General features: G+C 30.4%; 1 protein-coding gene across 3 annotated transcripts in view; it reads left to right on the top strand.

Annotated features, from left to right (window-relative positions):
* LOC130901248 (epidermal growth factor receptor kinase substrate 8-like) overlaps positions 1-18049 on the top strand; it is a 43189-nt gene that overhangs the window by 10276 nt on the left and 14864 nt on the right. For all 3 annotated transcript variants that reach the window (XM_057812466.1, XM_057812482.1, XM_057812476.1), the window contains exon 2: positions 1479-1754. In XM_057812466.1, the coding sequence (XP_057668449.1) occupies positions 1497-1754 (258 nt within the window). In that variant the 5' untranslated portion in view covers positions 1479-1496. The remainder of the gene's footprint in view (positions 1-1478; positions 1755-18049) is intronic.

Below are 18049 nucleotides of genomic sequence, written 5' to 3'. Positions count from 1 at the left end.
TTTTCTTAGTAGTTCTAGTTCTTGAATTCTAAGTAATATTATTCTGATAATCCTACATTACTCATAAGGATTTCTTGACTATCAAATGCAGATTCGTACTGACATAAAAAAATAGCTCTTAAGTTTAAAATTAAAATTTCTTACATATCTTACTATACACTATACATATCTGATTTTTATGTAAAATTATTGTTGTTCATTATTTTCCTACCTAATTTAAACGTGATACACAAAGATTGATGTACCTCATGCAAGTAGAATTAACGGTTTTTTCCATAAAAAGACTTGATTTTTACATTATCAATACATTGCGTCGAATATGTAAATGTACGTTTCCTGGCAGTAAATAATATCTCGACCTTCCTCTTGATAATTTTTTCAATTGTTTTATGTATTCGATACGACTAAGTTGATAATCGTGATTTTTCAATCATAATTTTAATTATCTTTCTATTTTGTTATCACAAATTGGAAAACGAATTTTTTTTAATCTTCATACACCTTTCACTGGGAGTCTTTGTAGCATAGAAATAATATCTTTGAGTTAGTAGCTATATAATTGCAGTATCAGTGTGTGTAGTTTTTGCTTTTTATTCCCGTAATTATTCTGAAAGGATATTGAGTCAACTTTGTTTCTTTTCACCTTGGATAACTTTATGGTCGTTTCAAATCATCTCACGTACTTGCCCAAGAATCACCGGTTTTTGCTTGGTTGTTGTTAGGATTACTTAAATTGGTTGTGAAAACATGGTCAATATATCATTCTTCTTGGTATTAAGATGTATTGATTTCTAATATTTCAAAACTATATAGTTGTACTTAAAATTGTTTGTATAAATCTCTCAACTTTTCAATAATTAAAAGACATTACTCTATATATAAAAATGTATACGCTTCAAAGAGCTCATTGAGCCTAAACTTTTATTAGTTTCAACTGTATGTGTCTATGTTTGTAACTGACGCCAATCGAGATGTAACTATTTCTTCCAATAATTGAGGATAAGTAAGATTTAAGAAAAAAAATCACGCTTTTAGAAATAATTAAACTAGAAAGTAAATAGGTAAATGAGTACAATTCATTTACCGGATCGTTCGAATTGTTTCAGTTACCAAAAATTACTGACTACTTAGATCTTCTCTTTCCTCTATTTTCCATTTCTCCATTCACTTAATTCGCTCAGATTGGTGATATCAAAAATTACGACTCCTTATAATTTTTTACTAGTTTCATTCTGACACACATAGTTAGCATAGATATGAGTGCAATTCTCAGTTCGGAGACTGACCCAATGATTTTTTCGATTAATGAAAATTAAAAATGTCACAAAAAGTAGCCCACGCTTTTATTTTATAATAGTGACATTAATTTTCTCATCTTTGATTTTCAGCTTTTGAACGCCCATGAGATTTTCGATTAACTTTAATTCAATAAGTCCCAAATCGCTATATATTTTTTATTCTATATATATTTTTTACAGGATTCAAGACAATTAACAATGGCGTATCGAAATGGTTATTCTGGAGACGATCGTGAATTAGACAGAGATGCCAGGATGAATGACGGTGTAGGAAAACCAGTGCATATTATTGAACATTTGGCCACTTTTACGGTTACCAAAGAAACAGGAATCATGTACCCAGCTGATGGAATGAGGCGATTGCTGCAGTTGGAAAAAACAAATGGAATTTGGTCACAAAAAATGCAGTTATGTTTAGATAATTCCTGGGTTCTTATCATGGATTATGAAACAGGGGTAAGTATTTATTTCACATCGGAAATCATGTGTGAGTTTCCCGTCCATAAATTTATGGATCGGTGCAGTGTTTAATGGTTCGCTGGCCGAACGTATAAAATAAACTTATTTGCATGTTTCAATATTATCTTGCTTCTTACATTTTGGATTCGATATACTTGAATTCTAGGTACTAAATACATTTCAACTGTTAATACATGTGTTTATAATAAAACATATGTTCAAATGAGATGAAGAGTAACCATTCAAGAAATATGGTTTGAGACAAGAGATTTTATTATCAATATACTTCAAAATTCAATTCATTTCCTCCAATGATGTTCTAATTCATGGATTTTATCCCTAGAAAACTATCTAAATACGCTTTCACGACTGCTATTTCTTCTTCGTTCCATGGAAATCGTTTTCTACGCAGGATTTTTTTGAGATAAGGATTATGAGAAATCTGTCGAATATATATATATTAAAATTTACAGATTTTTGAGTTTTATCAGAGGCTGAGCTATCATGATTGAAAATAATTTCTTTATTATGTAAACCGACCATTTGCACAAATTTTTACATTCAGATGATCCAAAATTTTGCAATAATATTCTGTTGTAAGGAATATAGATTTCTTATGTATCTCAAACAGTTAATGCCAACAACTTCTCGGATTTTTGGAGTATAACTCGCTTTGGAACCGAAGTACCTAGTGCGTGCTACTCCTTAATTTTCATTCAGGATCATGCTCATAGACCTAAATAAATGGTTACAAAACGTCAAATAAATCCTGTATAACGAGGTGCGTAGGGATTCTACTAAAGCTTAATTCTACTAAAGATTAATTGACAATCTCAATAATGATATTGAGATGACAAGAATTTTACTAGTACCTACATTTTTAGTTTTTCCGTTGTACATGAATATTATGACTTCGACAACGATAATCTACGAAAGAGTTAACTGATCTACGTAAAACTCCACATGTGTTCTATAGACGTAAAACTACCTTAGGTAAGCCAAAACGAAGAGCCTATTAGTACGATATCTTCTTGAACAGTCGATTACTTTTTCTCAAATATTCGAAGAATGAAATAAAAATTAATGATTCGTTAAACATCACGTACAGTGGTGAATTGTATCCAAATAACGAAAACAGTGACTCCCAGACTCCCATAAGAATTGATAAATGATTTTGACTGGCTCCAAACGGCCACATAAAACAGCACTAGTTTACGGCGGTACATTACAAAAATTACTATGTGGTGAGCTTACTATTCAGTAGACAATGGCCATGAAAAACCGCAGCTAGGTCTTAATTTTTGAATTTAGTAACAAATACAAAAAAGTTCTACAGGACCGTATATACCATGCTTAATTTAAAGCATGTCAAGAACATTAAATATAACTGTTGAATACGTTTCATAATAAAGCATTTACTTTACCGGTAATTATCTAGAGAAATTTCTAAATATAGGTTTTCCCTTATCTATAAATATTTGTAGTTGTCTCCCTCAAATTAATAATCCATAATAAAACGTATTCTATAAGCCATTTTGTATTTGCCAAGAAGTAGGGAGCCAAAATATGGTGGAAACCAATCTACTCATAGTGTGTTTCTTAGTATGGTTAGTTTAACTATGTTTACACTCACTCTGGCAAAGAGTGGTTTGCAGAACTAAACAGTAACTTCAACTCCAAGCTGGGATCTTATAATTCCTATATAAAAATTACTAAACACTGGCCAAATGGCACTAGAATAACCAAATCCTAATCCATATTTCGATCTACTCCTCCATTAATAATTTCTTCATTTCATTTCATTATTAATACAAATTATTACTTCTACAAATGTTGAGATACTTTCGATTTTTTGACTTAATTAAAAAAACTAGTTTATTTTCTTCCTACTGTCTACCTTTCAAGTCTTCTTTCCAGTAAATGATATGGGACATTTTAAATTACTTTTTGATTAGTGACTTCAGAAAATCGGATTTCTTAACTTCTAGGAGTAAATAGGAATTTCAAATTCACTAGAAAGAAATTTCGGAGAAAGTCAGATCACATCACAATTCATCCCGATAATTGGTTAAGGTGTGTCCAAAGAAAAATATCTTACACAATTTAAACCGACAATTCAACTATTTCGATTCTGCCAATACTACAAACTTTACGAAAACTCCGAACACCCTTTTGTTAGAAAAGTAACAGATCTTCGTGCAAAAGTACATTATCTTCTCCATAATTTTCCAGCACATGAATCTTTGAGCAGTAATAGATTTTTCAAGTTTTCAGATTACCATCAAAATTATTAATTTATATATGAGATTTGGCAATGTGAGGTAATATTTTGAGAAAGGCCAAATTCATTGAAATAGACTTAAAATCAAAGATAAATATGGAAAGAAGTGAGAAAATGAATACATATATCATGGAAATATGCTTTTTAACGCATGAGATAACTAAGTATTTTTAGGTATATCGTCATATTTATTATATTTGGTTAATTACAATAGAATTAAGATTAGATATACTGACAAGTGAGTCGACGCAGTCAATTTATTCATCATGTCTTAATCCGATCCATTTTCATATAACATAAAATACAATCATTTTACTTGTAACATAGAAAATTAGTCATTACCGTAGGTTACCTCCCTCGATTATTTTGTGGTTACAGGAAAGTACTACTCAATATATTTTGAGGATTGAGGTTATTTATTGCTCACTATAAAGTCACCAATAACAAGGGCTTACCGGAATGTCAGATAGTTATAATACATGTTTAAATTTTCACTTACATATTTGCAAAACTAAAATTAAATTCAAATACAACCTTGTGAGAAGTTAAGTTAAGATAAGTTTATATCATTTATTTAGTGTATCAGATTCGAGTGAATGCTTATAACCATAATTCTTAATGACACATGCACGTTTACATTGTTATAACTCATGTGGCTGCATTATATACAAATAATTCCTAAATTTAAACAAACTTAATTAAGATTAGAACACAAATTTGAAAGTCAACAGGAAAATAAAAAGGTAGAAATAAGTTTTTCATCTAAATTTGTGACCCTGCTTTTCACAAACATATCCTTATCTTCAGTAACATGTACTAGATTGTCTACTTGTAACTGTATAACAATTACTAGAGTGGCATATTCAAAAAATCTTAACACTAAAACCCTAAAAAAAACACTAAAAGTTACTTGGAGTACCGCATCTTTCTGATAATCTGTTATTTTTATGTAAAGAAGAAGCACAAAAGGGTAAAATCTATTACACTCGAGTAGTTCGAGTGGGGCCTGCCGTGTGGAGGTGCTTGTGGATATTGATCTTGAACTTCTGTAGGTTGTAGTATTTGAGAAAGATGTGCCTTAGTAGCTGCTTCCACAAGCTTGCACTTCTCCACAAAAAGGAGTCCCAATAAATTGACGTTCGAGTAGGACTTACAAATACTGCTCTAGGTGGTATTATGTCTCGGAAGAGCATCTGCCGTGGTAGTATCTGTGAAACAGTCAGGTTGGCGACCTTTCTTCTATGCTCTAGGTTGTCTAACTTTTTGGTCAACTCGAATTTCTTTCTTCTGTATTGAGTCAAGGATCGTCAGGGTATGCCTAGGAGCCGAACTCCGAATGTGGAAGCAATACTTACCCAACCAAAGATGGACGAATATGGGGTTGGTAGAGAAGCTGTAACGGAGTATATAGCTTTTTGGTCTTAAAGAGGGCTCCAAGTTTTTGTGAAGCTACCTTAGCCAATTCAGTCACGTGGTTATGCCAGAACATATTGTTCCAAATCTCAACATCCAACTGGAGAATTTGCGGAGCTGGTGATATTTTATGCCCAGACTGAGTTGCAGTGTCAGCATTCTTTATAAAACCAGCAGACGGGTCTTTGCTGCATCAAACTGAAGCAGATTGCTGCCACATCACTCCAGAATGTTCTCAAGATCGGTATTGATGGTGATAATCTTTGCTGCCTACGGATTTGGGTGTTAGCCGAGTTTATTGGGGTGGTTCATTTGAACGGCGACACTAGTGTGCTATGGTCGGAGAAGCTATAGATTGGATTCGCAGTTTTGTCGTAGTAGATCGTTGATGTTGAGGAGAAAGAGAGTAGGTGACCAGATGAATCCTTTCTGAGATATGTCCATCGATAGTGACCTGTACAGATTTATTTAGAAGCTTGGCATACCAGACCTTGTCAAAAGTTTTCGATATATCCAGTGCGATTCCTCGGAATTCCTCATATTTCTCTATAGCTTCAGTCCATTGTGTACATTTTTTTTATTGCGCTTTATATGAATAAATTACATGTTTTTTTATAATCTGATATACTTTAATTTCAAGCAAATGATCTTTCATGTGTACTAATCAATTTGACTCCATTATTTTTTATGAATTTTTTACTTTTCTAATGTATCTGCAACAATTCAGCGTTACTTAAGGTGTTCTGAAAAGTGTGAGGTAGAGTTCAATCGGTAGAAATGATACAATATATTAAAAGGGAATCAGAACATACTAAACATAACACAATGTATATTCAATGAAAAATCAGCAAACCTTGTTTTTGTAGTTTTACAGTGCCGTTTGTAAATGGATGGATAACACGATTAACATATTTATATATTTGCACCTGAAAATATGTCAAAGTAGATAATATAATTATATTTTGGATATAACGAAAGAGTCATTGGTCCTAAAAATTTCATTCCAATAATAGCAATGTTCGTGATGTATGTATATCCATAGCTTGTAATCGAGATTTGAATTTTCAACTAACTGTAGTAACGTACTTGTGTGGAACGTGATATTTAGCACATACTACCACAAAAACTAGACAAGGCATTAAACAAGATGCCAAACCAGACACGCTTAACATTACGAAGTTAATAAAAAATGAAAAAAAATTCTTAACTCCCATTTAATAAACCTAGTACTTACCATTTACTGCATCTACTTTTGGTATGATTGTTAATATACGAGTATGCTATACATTGTGTTTAGATTTTTGTAACCAGTCATACCTATATTAAAGAGAATTTAATACCGAATATCTTTTAACAACTTTTGTTTCGTGATTTTCCGAGAATGATTCTAGAATTCTAGGATAAATAATTTTGCAGAAGCAGTAATTATATACATTTTTATTTTATAACCCCTAACGCTTCTCTCTAAATGTTAAACTAAACAATTGCAATGATAAACTATAATTGTTTGACAAACGGTACATATTAATCACTGACAGTTAGTAGAAGGCGATAGAAATTGCATAACACACTATAGTTCACATTAAAAATTATTCTATTTATAATTGGTATATATACCTACTCGTAGAATGTATTAAGTATTAAATATATATTTCGACAGTTTGTACACGTATTAAAAATTAATTGACATGCTTAGTAGTTTATTTAATCCAAATTGTAGATTCTGTACATTTATAGTGTGGATGGGTGAATAATGAGATTGATTTGTAAATAAATTGTCTTTGTTTCCGCTGAATAAATACATACAACACTGTAGGTACTTTCCACTCTTACAAAAATCTAGCTTTTCTTAGTAATGAACGTATCTGGCTTGAATATATAATTAACTAAGTGTAATTATAATTTATATTAGTAAAATAACTCGTTTTCATGCTTATCTGCGTGTAAGAGTGTAAGTAGCGTTCCTTATTCTATTCACTTTCGTACTCAATATATGCATTATGCACTCTTTCGAATCCCTTGTTGGCATATTGTCTATCTGTGTTTTGTGATAAGTAGCGGTTTTTATAACAGTCACAATATTTGGGGACAAGTTAATTTGAATTTTTTCAGCTGGCCATCTTTGAGAATAAATCAATGTAAGACACCTTGATCGACTTTGTTCAATGATATTTTGTAGGTGTCCTTGACTATTTTCTGAATATTTAAGAAGCAGCATTTTGAAAACTGATAAAATTCGTGCAGAAAAAATTAATTGCTTATTTCAAATAAAAAAGGTAGTTCGAACTTGTTTTTCTATTAAACTCTAATCGAAAGATGTCAATTTTAAATTAATAAAAAGTTAATGAAATAAACAATTTTTTTATGACTGAATTTGAAAAATTACCTAGCAAAATATCTTAACTTCATCTATCATAAGAAGTTTATTGAAGCCGAAATTCATAAGTTGGTATTTAAGTGAATGGATATCCAGTTGATACATCAACTCGTTTTTCTACTTTTTTAATACACTTATATTAGCTTTATAAGAAATTTCGACTTCTTATCAAGAACCGATGAGAATACAAAATTTTTAGAAGTTTTCTCGCAAACTTCTAACTGAAAATGCAGTATATCAGCTATTTTGACAAAGTATTTTGGAGCACCACATTTTCTACTACTGTTTTCTTTTACTATTCTACTTTTCGTAGTTTTTTTCCTGACCTAAACCTTTATGAAGTTTGTGGTCATTGGAATAAAAATCTTGACAGATTTGCTTTTCAAAATAACTCATGAACAGTTCAGCCATAAACGGTGAAGAATTTTAGCAGAATATCCGAAAATGAAAAATATATACAACTGAGTTTTGTCTCAAAAAACTATAACATACTTTGCATTTTTGTGTCGTTTTCTTTTCCATTTTTTAGACTCACTTGGGTTTTTTTCGTGCTATTTTTGGTTATGAAAGTACCACATTAATATACATTTTTGCACATTAGTTAAACAGTAAAATCTTTTTGCAATAAAACCTTCAAATTTTTTATAAATTACTAAAATAATGTGAATAACACGGAATCCCACAAGACACTTATAATCACGTGATGTTGAATTAAGAATTTTCATTTGGTAATTGGATAAGGCGTGTTTTGGAATGACATTGTACGTGGAAAATGCCTGTTTTGGTTTGAATAGCGATACATAACTATATATAATATACAGGACATAGTTAGTTTTGGTCGGTTTTGCGATGCAAGCTGCATAGGTATTGGGACGAAGAATAATATAACCAAACTATATTTCCACAAAAATAGATATAGCGACTTTTGATATGGGACGCCTCAAATTTAGGCTTAAAAATTTCGCTCATACAAGCTAGTAAAACATTTAATAAAATACCCCAGAATATTAGAAATATAGAAAACTATGGGTTGTTCATAAGACAACTAACTTATATACGAAGGCTCCTACTTTAGTTTTGAGATATGGTAACACTGATGTGAATATGTCAAATCTGAAATTGCCATCATAAAGGTTGACATTTTTAATGGCGAGCTTACTCAGAACGTATTGTCATACGAGTGTTGTTTGAGTTATTTACAGATACTTGAAACATTCATCTTTGTAAATCGCGAACATTTTCGTGCGATGATTTTCTATGACTCGCATCAACTTTAGGTGACGAAGCACCATCTCGAGCCACCGTTCCATAAGAGCAACGTAGAATGGTCGATTCTGAATAGTACACGACCATTTGTTTGGCGGAAGTGTTAGAAAAAATCAGGGAAACCAATCTCAGTAGACAAATCATTCTTCACCTCAACAATCCGAGTTCTCATAAATCAGTTCAAACAGAAACGTTTTTGAACAGTCAAAACATCTAATTGATGGGTCATCAGTATCCAACATGTTTATTTATTTTAATAATAAAAAGGTTGAATGGAAACTTCATTAACCGTGAAAAATCACACATCTGACTATACAAATTTAATTCATGCAGAATAAAACATCAAGTCCGCATCAAATGGTAGTTGTTCCTAATTGCTGTAGATAAATTTTACCAGTTGTTATCATTATTGAAAAAAAAATAATGACATAGTTAAAAATTATCTACGTAGCTGAGAAAAACATTCTTATGAAGGGGACTGTAAGTTTTAACTTTCTGAATCTCTGGAAAAAAAAATAGTTATCGATTTTCATAAAGTTAAAATAAAAAACATTCAAACAAAAGTATGATATGGATTCTACTGTGCTAGAAATATCAAATCTCACCAAGACGAATTCATAATAAAATGGATTTTAGATGGAGAAAAAAAAGCAATCAAAGATATTTTATTGGAAATAACTGAAATGAGGGACATAAGAATAAAATATTTGAGACAAATTAAAATTTAAGGGATCAAAATAGGCCTATCAGTTATTAACATTCTGAATTGAGTTCAGTGAGCTACGGCAAATAGTTACCAGAAAAACTGATATCAAATCTACCTATAGTTCTTCCAATATCAATTGCAGATTATAAAAACCCTTGCCGACAATTTTGTTTGACCTACCATGGGTGTAGATACCTCATATTATAAATTTATTATCTTTATAAATACTTTTAAAAATATGTATATCTTAAGCGAGAAAGTATTTGTTAAAAGTCAATCGAATCGTTATAAATTGGACGGCATTATACGCCGTTATTTAGACAGATGAACTTAATTGTAGTCCTATTTGGAACTTGAAGAAAATCATTATTATACCTCGATAACTTGCTACAACTCAATATTAAATTATAAAACGTAAATAGACGAGTAACATGTACCTGCCTGTAAGGGAGTTTGGTTTAAACAGGGTATCAGACCTGAACTGAGCCCATTTTGTACTCCTTTCGTCTATTAGAACTTCGATGGTCGTTTATGTGACGCGAATAATCTTGCCATCAAACTATCCTTAACGATTCGGTTATTGCCATCCGTTTATTCAGTTTTTTGTGTTCAAAACCGAATGCAGACAAAACAGAATGTGATTCAGAGGTGTTCCAATTGTTCCAGGATTGGATAAAATTCAAATTTAGATGTCAATGACCGATATTATTTGAACAATCTGGATCTGAATTAGACTGGCTTGACATGGATATCAGTTAGTATAGTATAAATCATATTCAGCTGCCCAGGCTTGGTTGACTCGTACACAGATTACAGTTGACTAAACATTGACAAATTGAATCCATAACTCAAATTAATGCGGTCTCAATCCGAGGCTCTAGATAAGCATTATCCACGTTATTTGAGGACATGTCAAAATGAATCACGATACTAAATTTGTACTTTATGACTAATAAATTGGAATATGTCTGAAAAAAGTTATTTCGTAAAAGCATTAATTAAAAACAGTAAACGCTCAATTATATTTACCAATCTTCTATCATCCATACAGTCACTAACAACATTAAAAATAACTGAATATAATTGTGCCTCCGGCCAACCAATGATTATCGGTACTGCACTTAGCCATTAGTAACTATCTGTATAAGTCCATTTTTTGTCGAAATTGAACGTCCTATCTCTGGAATAAGCTGTTTTTATTTTCCTATATGTTCAATAACTACCCTCTATAACTGCGTGAAATATACTGAAATATCTTTTTACACAATCGGTAAAATAAATTTGGTTACATCAAATGGCCTTAGGAAATTCGAAATTTGATGAAAAATATCAACTTTCAAATAACTTAATGATATTCACTGTAACATTAACATTATTCAGATATTTTTTGTGTAGCGTTTTAAAAGTCGATAATTTTTTTAAAAAGAATAACATGTTTAGTTTTTGTTGTGGTTGTCCCAATTTACTGATAAATGACATTAAGTCAACTGAAATCTTACCTCAGATCGCATACTGGCAATATTTTGTCTTCGCCTATTGATGAGAAATACCATCTTAATGTACAAGAAAACATTAATCAAGTTTTTCATAATAATTCCACTAATATTTTATTTCAATTAATTTTCGTTGGTATTTATCTTTATGTTCATATTTTATAGAAATACTTTAAAACAAGAAACTATTATTATTAAAAAAAACATGGCGGTCAACTTTTAGAAACTTACACAAAGCCTTTATAGATTATCTTAATGAGCGAGCACATGTCATAAATTTATATTTTACATGAATAAATTGCTAATTTAACATCTGAAACCAACGACCTTGATATTTTCTTACAATTTCAACAAATAAAAAATGTAAATAAAACAAGCCCGACTGTGAAAAGGTATGCCTTATTTATTTACGAGTATTTATATTTGCATAATCATTCCAATGGAATGTTTTAACTAAATAGACTAATAAAGTAGTTGATTTAATTTAAAAACATCTTGTAGTGATTTTCACAAATAGTATTATATTTGATATCAAAATATAACACAAAACAGCATACGTGAACCACAAGAGAACTAAAAGTTTCAATTAAAGACATAGAGGGAAAAGTGAAAGTCTATTTAAATATAGCATCCCTTTCAAAGAATATAATAGTAATATTGAATGAACCAGGCACTATTTTGAGAAATTATTGGAAGAAGAATGAACGGTCAAGTGTCTTATTGTTTCCATTTGCTGTACTCTTACTGTAAAATCCAAATTTGAAGCCTTTGAAAAGGTCAAAAACGATGGAATCATCTGCGATAAGTTTAACAGCATATTACGTAACGAGAGTTGTAAGTAGGTAACACATTACGCACGAAGTGAAAATTTCATGAGTGCGTATGGGTTACAACTCTTGTAACTTACTATACTTTTTCTACGCCCATTCATTGCATGCTACTTAAAAAACGTGTCCTATTTTTGAAGAAATTGCATAATGTGCTGCCTACATTTAGAGGCATCACTCTTTCAATCCGAAATATATCTCGCTAATGGTAAAAGTTTTTATGTTTTTTTATTGACTAAATTTGTGTAAATAGACCAAATAAAGTCTTACGTAAATAAAAATTTGATTGTAATTTAATTAAATCAAGAAGTTTAAGTTTAAGAGATCTCATTACGTGCTTGTTATTGTTAATTGTCATTTACAAGGAATGTTGACAATGCGATTTTTGACGTTTACAGACATGGGCGTAAAAAAAGATTTTTCCATTAATATTATGCTTGAATCATACGAATGGAAGAACATATTTCAGAACTCAATCAAGAATATTCGTTTTTGATAAAAAGTCTCTGCATTTCTATTTTAGTAGATGAGAAAGTGGACGCTCCTACCCACTCACCTTGAAATTATAATGATTACCTTCATTCTAAACTACATTAATTTCCCATAAAAATATCGCATTCATCAAAGTATGAACACATTCCTAAAAACATAAATTTATTGATTTGAATTTTATTGATATCGTTATAATGAGAAGAAGTCATCAAGTTTTTATTCATCCAAACTGATTTCAGTTAATTGAAACTGATTATTTATAGCTTAATTATTTGTGTTTGTATTGAAACTTTAAATTTGTAAAGTGTTGAGAGGGGTAACGAAAGCTTGTAACTAAATTGTGTTGGGTTTATCCAAATTTATGTAAAAACATGCATTAAATCAAAATATACAATCATAATATTTACAAATCGGCTTTAACATCATATGGCTAACTTGAAATCTATTTGCTAGAGATTCAGCTAATCAAAGATATTTCATAAGATGAGTATGAAGAAATACCTACGCTCAAAAAATATATAATTTTAGAATTTTTGTCAAATTACATTTCCGAGTATTATCACAACATATTAGCCATGCCATAACTATGCTCTTCTAGTTAATCTTTTTATTTCTTAATTCATATCAATCTTGAAAGTAACAGTACATTAATAAATATTTTTTCTCCTATATAGGACATTTTGCTTAATCTTGAGGGAAGTACTGTTATAGTTTTAAAGTCCCGCAGGCTGTGTCATGTACACCAATTATTTTGAATTCACATCTCAAGATTCTGATTCTTTTGTCTTGATTTGATTCTAATATAATATTTCTATTTCCATTTAAACTTAAATATAACACTAATAAACTTTTATTTTTTTATATACCCATTGTTTTCATGGGTTCGTTCTAATACGTTATCAAAAGGTTTATGATACGTTGGTATTCTCCATCCTTCGTATAGCTTTCTAATAGACTTTCGATAGACGGTATTCCAGTTTGTATACTTTCAAATGCCTTTTTTTGTTCACGTAGTTAACGAAAATAAATACTATATCTTCGTATTGTGGTTCAAGTGAGCCAAATAATAATTGTGATGTTCTATTCATGCCCTTTATATCAAATTCAGAAGTGATTACAAGAAAATATTAATAGTTTAATTAATTGGATTCCAATGTCCCTACACAAATTTGATTTAAATGCATTAATGGATATTACGATAATTATCAACGGATCTTTATGTTGTTTAATGGTAACATTTGATTTGTCATTGGTATTCCGATACATTCTTTATTTTCTATTGTATCTTTCCTATATTCATATTTCAAATGGCTCTTTTTCTATTCCTTACACATGTCTCATCGTCGAAATTCCTCATTCCATTTCTTCTTATCACTATTTCCATTCCTAAAAAATCAATGTCCATAGCACGTATTTATACTTGTCTGTCAATTACTACTAACATCTCGAGCCCATATGTAAGCATTGGCCTGTATATTATTCCAAATACTTTCATATTTGGTTCTTCGAAGGTCTCTTTAGTGAATTTATTGTTAAATATGTTTTTTTATATAAATTCCTTTGTTCATATTTCGTGTTTCACATAAGATTTTCAAGCATTCTTCTTATTTTCTCCTCCTTCTCGCTACATTACAAATAAATTTTGATTTCGATTTGAGTCTATTCATTTCCATTCTCTCGATTCTTTGCAAAGTATACATTTCTTATTTCTGTAGTACATATCGACATATCAATTATTTACCTATATTTTCTCTAAACAAGAATTGACGAATTTGTTTTGCTATGTAATTTTATGATAATTAAGTCATTTAACGTTAGCTGGAGAGAGATCAACGATGTATTTAATTGTGAGAAGAATTTGAAATAAATAATAATACTATTTCAAGGAAAATATATCATTATTTTAGGTTATTAATGGACTATTACTTGAAATGTTTGTAACTGATAATTAATTTATTGTAATGCATATCAAAGGCGCCGACGTTTTTTATTTTGTAATGAGTTTTCACGATTAGTACAAACAAGATCATGGATTAATCGATTAGCGTTTTTAGTATCCTTTTAATTTGCCGCTGAGAGTGACAATTACTTTGTTGTCTAAAATTGCTTGCTTTCAGTTTTTACTAAAATACGTTACAATAATGATCTCAGTGAAATTTGAAAACATACCACCCTATGTATTTCAGTCCCTATATGAAATTCAAAAATTTGCAATGCTACGGCAATCCTATGTTTAATAAGGGTGCCGCAGGCAGATTTTCAATAAAATGATGCAAACGGCGATACCAATTTTAGAGGTCATTTATTTAACTAATAAAAATATAAACAAAAGAACTAAAAGTAACTAATTTTATTAGTGTCCATTGTTATCTAAATTACTTTCAAATTAGTTCTATTTAAGGGGGCTCTTATTTTTTAAGGGCAGTGCCAGCAGAACTGACCAGTTATATTAGTTAGATCAATGAATAGAGATTCAATAATATAATTCTCAAGAATACCAGCCACTATGTTCAATTTTTTTGTTTCTGTTTACAACCTTCTCTTGAAAGTCGCTATCATCTATTCAGTAGCAACAGTTGTACTTGATTACGTTTAATAATATTTATAATATTTTGGTTTTCGATTATAAATTGTTTAAAAAATTGAGTCCTTCAGTCAAAATCCTCAACAAAAAGCTGAATGTCAATTTGCAATTGAGATTAATTCAACTGTATTGCCTTTCTTACTGTGTCTTGAGACATGTTACACTGCAAAATGATGTGAAGGGTTCTGTGTAAAGGTGCCTCAAATGATGCCTCGGATATTTTTCAAGGATTTACTTCCGAATAACATCCCAAACCTATCATCATGAAACTCTGTATAAACTTATATTTTATTTGAGATTTTAATGAATCATTATTGACAATATCAAGATATTAAGTTTTAATAACAAAGACTTAACAATAGTTTTCTTGAGGAACAACTTGTATGTTGGAGAAATCATTTAATTGTTTGGCAGGAACATATCTCAGCTTATGATTGGTACTGATTTTCGCACTATGTCATTGAACTTGTGTAATCGCGCTTCATTATAATTCTGCGGCGTTGTTCGGAAGTACAGTTTCTTTTACTAAACATTGTTGACATCCTTCTTAAACATTCTCCATATTTTCCATAATTAAAAAAAATATAGTTTAAATAAACTAAAAACGCGCTTTTAGCAACAATTAAAAAAAATAAAATGTAAAAAATAATTCTTGGCATCAGAATAAAATTACTGATGAAAAAATTTATGTTACTATCATAAAATCTAGGGGTGCTACGTATGACATTTTAAAACTAATTTTGCCTTCTTTAGATCTGAGTCTAATTCCCAGTCTGAGGACTGTCCCAATTATTTTTTCGATTATTGAAAATTATTCATCGAGTAGGACTTTATTTTCCTTTGTTCCTTTCTTTTCCCATTTTCTTAATGAACTCGAAATGGCTCTCTACCGTAAGTTGGACGGTAGCATTTCTCGATGGGGTTTCTTATGTAGGTGACATGTATCTAGTATAATTTTAATGGTACAGCTTCTAGCGGATAACCAAAAATCTCGGGTCGATTCCTATTTCCTTTATTCTACAATTTTCCATTTACCAAAGTGGTGATAAGTTTTTACTAGCCTCATAACGACACATAGATTTAGCTTAAAAATATCATAGAAAGAACCCCACGCTTTTATAATAATTAAATTAGTTGTCTCATCCGTAATTTTCTTATTTTTTTACTTTTTAGTTAAATTATTGCCATGTTTTTTTAGATTGTTTAAACTATAACTTTTAGTATAACTAAATTCACTTTTTAATATAACTAACTCTAAAAGCGTGTTTCGCAGTGTTTTCAGCCTGCATTTTATTTATAATAAACTATAATCAATAAAGGATACCAAAAGGAATTTATGAATCCTAGCGAATGTAATCAGGTTAGTTAGATATTTTTTTCAAATTACTGCATTGTTTGTCAGTCATTGACAAGTGTGCAAAGTTTAAATTAAGTATGTTCCCTGAAGTCAGTTTCAAACATACACGTGAAACTGATAATAAAAGCGTGTTAATAATAACTTCAGCTCTTTGTCGAAACCTAAACACCATATAAATAAATAAACGCTCAATCTTTAACGCAAAACACTGATGTTACAATAAAATAATTTTGGTTAGGTTAGGTTAGGTCAGGTTAAGTTAGGACCTGTAGGAATAAAAAAATTTTAGATTAGATAAATTTCATTCTTTTTCAAAATAAATTTCAAATTAATATTCTGCTTCCTTATTAATTTAATTTGTTTAGTAATAGAAAATCAACAGTATGTAATACGACTCCATTTTAATGCATAAAAATAGAGAGTCCGAGCTATTTCTCAATACCCAATATCAAAAGTTTATTTAACAATAACTTATTAGCGAAAATTTTCTTTTTACTATTTATTAAATTCATATTTATCACTTTCGATTCGATTTCTGAAACTTCATATAATGTTGTTTTTACAAAAACATTCTATTTGATATACTATCGTTCACGCTTTCATAGCAAATTCTAATTATAATTAGATCGATTTTATTATTTAATGTTGAACAGTTATATAACCATATAACAACATATGTTTCAATGAGATGCACAATATTTGTAATCCTACTACAGATAACTTTGCGACAACTTATTGTCTTACAATTAATACCATCTGTTTTTAATTAAATTATTGAATCCCCAAAACTAAATTCTCAAATAACGTTTGTTAAATTTTTTTTCTCACTACAAAACTCTAGTTTAAATTACAAATGAAATACTTTTAATTAGTTAATTGTTATCGACTGATAGTAAATTTCACTTTTATGTTTTTCTATGTTAATATTTACTTTGTGTGAAGTCTCTCTCTGTTTTATCTTCCAAGTACTTTTGATCAATCTTTTTGTACGTATAGGGTGTTATGTACAGTGCGACCCAAAAGATATATTGTGTCCCCTTTTCTTGTTGTGTCAATCGGTGTTTACAGCTGGTCTATTAATCCCACTCCTCTAAAAAAGTTCAGAAATTATCATTCCCTCAAAGTACTAGAGATCTCTGTCTTCTATTTCATACGCTCCTGGGCGTAATGATCTGGAGTAGTCTGATAGCTCCAGAGAATGTTTATAGAGTTTTCGTCCTCCTCATAATAGTATCTGCACATTGCATTATCTACTAAACCTAGCGTCTTCAGGTGTCCATTGAGGGACACAATGCTTTAACAAGACTCCGTTTAGTAATCGTGAGCTGGTCATACCTAAGTTGATACAGTCAACAGATCTTCCCTGGTTATAGTTTTCCAGGATGTCTTTGCCTGTCTTAACCCCTGTAGATTGTTCCAGTATCTGGTTTTACCCCTAGCTACCTCATTTTACAGTGCTTTTTCTATTATTTTCTAGCTGATACCACAAAAAGATC

This window comes from Diorhabda carinulata, chromosome 1 (genome assembly GCF_026250575.1).
Source record: "Diorhabda carinulata isolate Delta chromosome 1, icDioCari1.1, whole genome shotgun sequence".
Lineage (NCBI taxonomy): Eukaryota > Metazoa > Arthropoda > Insecta > Coleoptera > Chrysomelidae > Diorhabda > Diorhabda carinulata.
The sequence above is the reverse complement of the archived record's forward strand: the minus strand, read 5'-3'. Positions and strand labels throughout refer to the sequence as shown.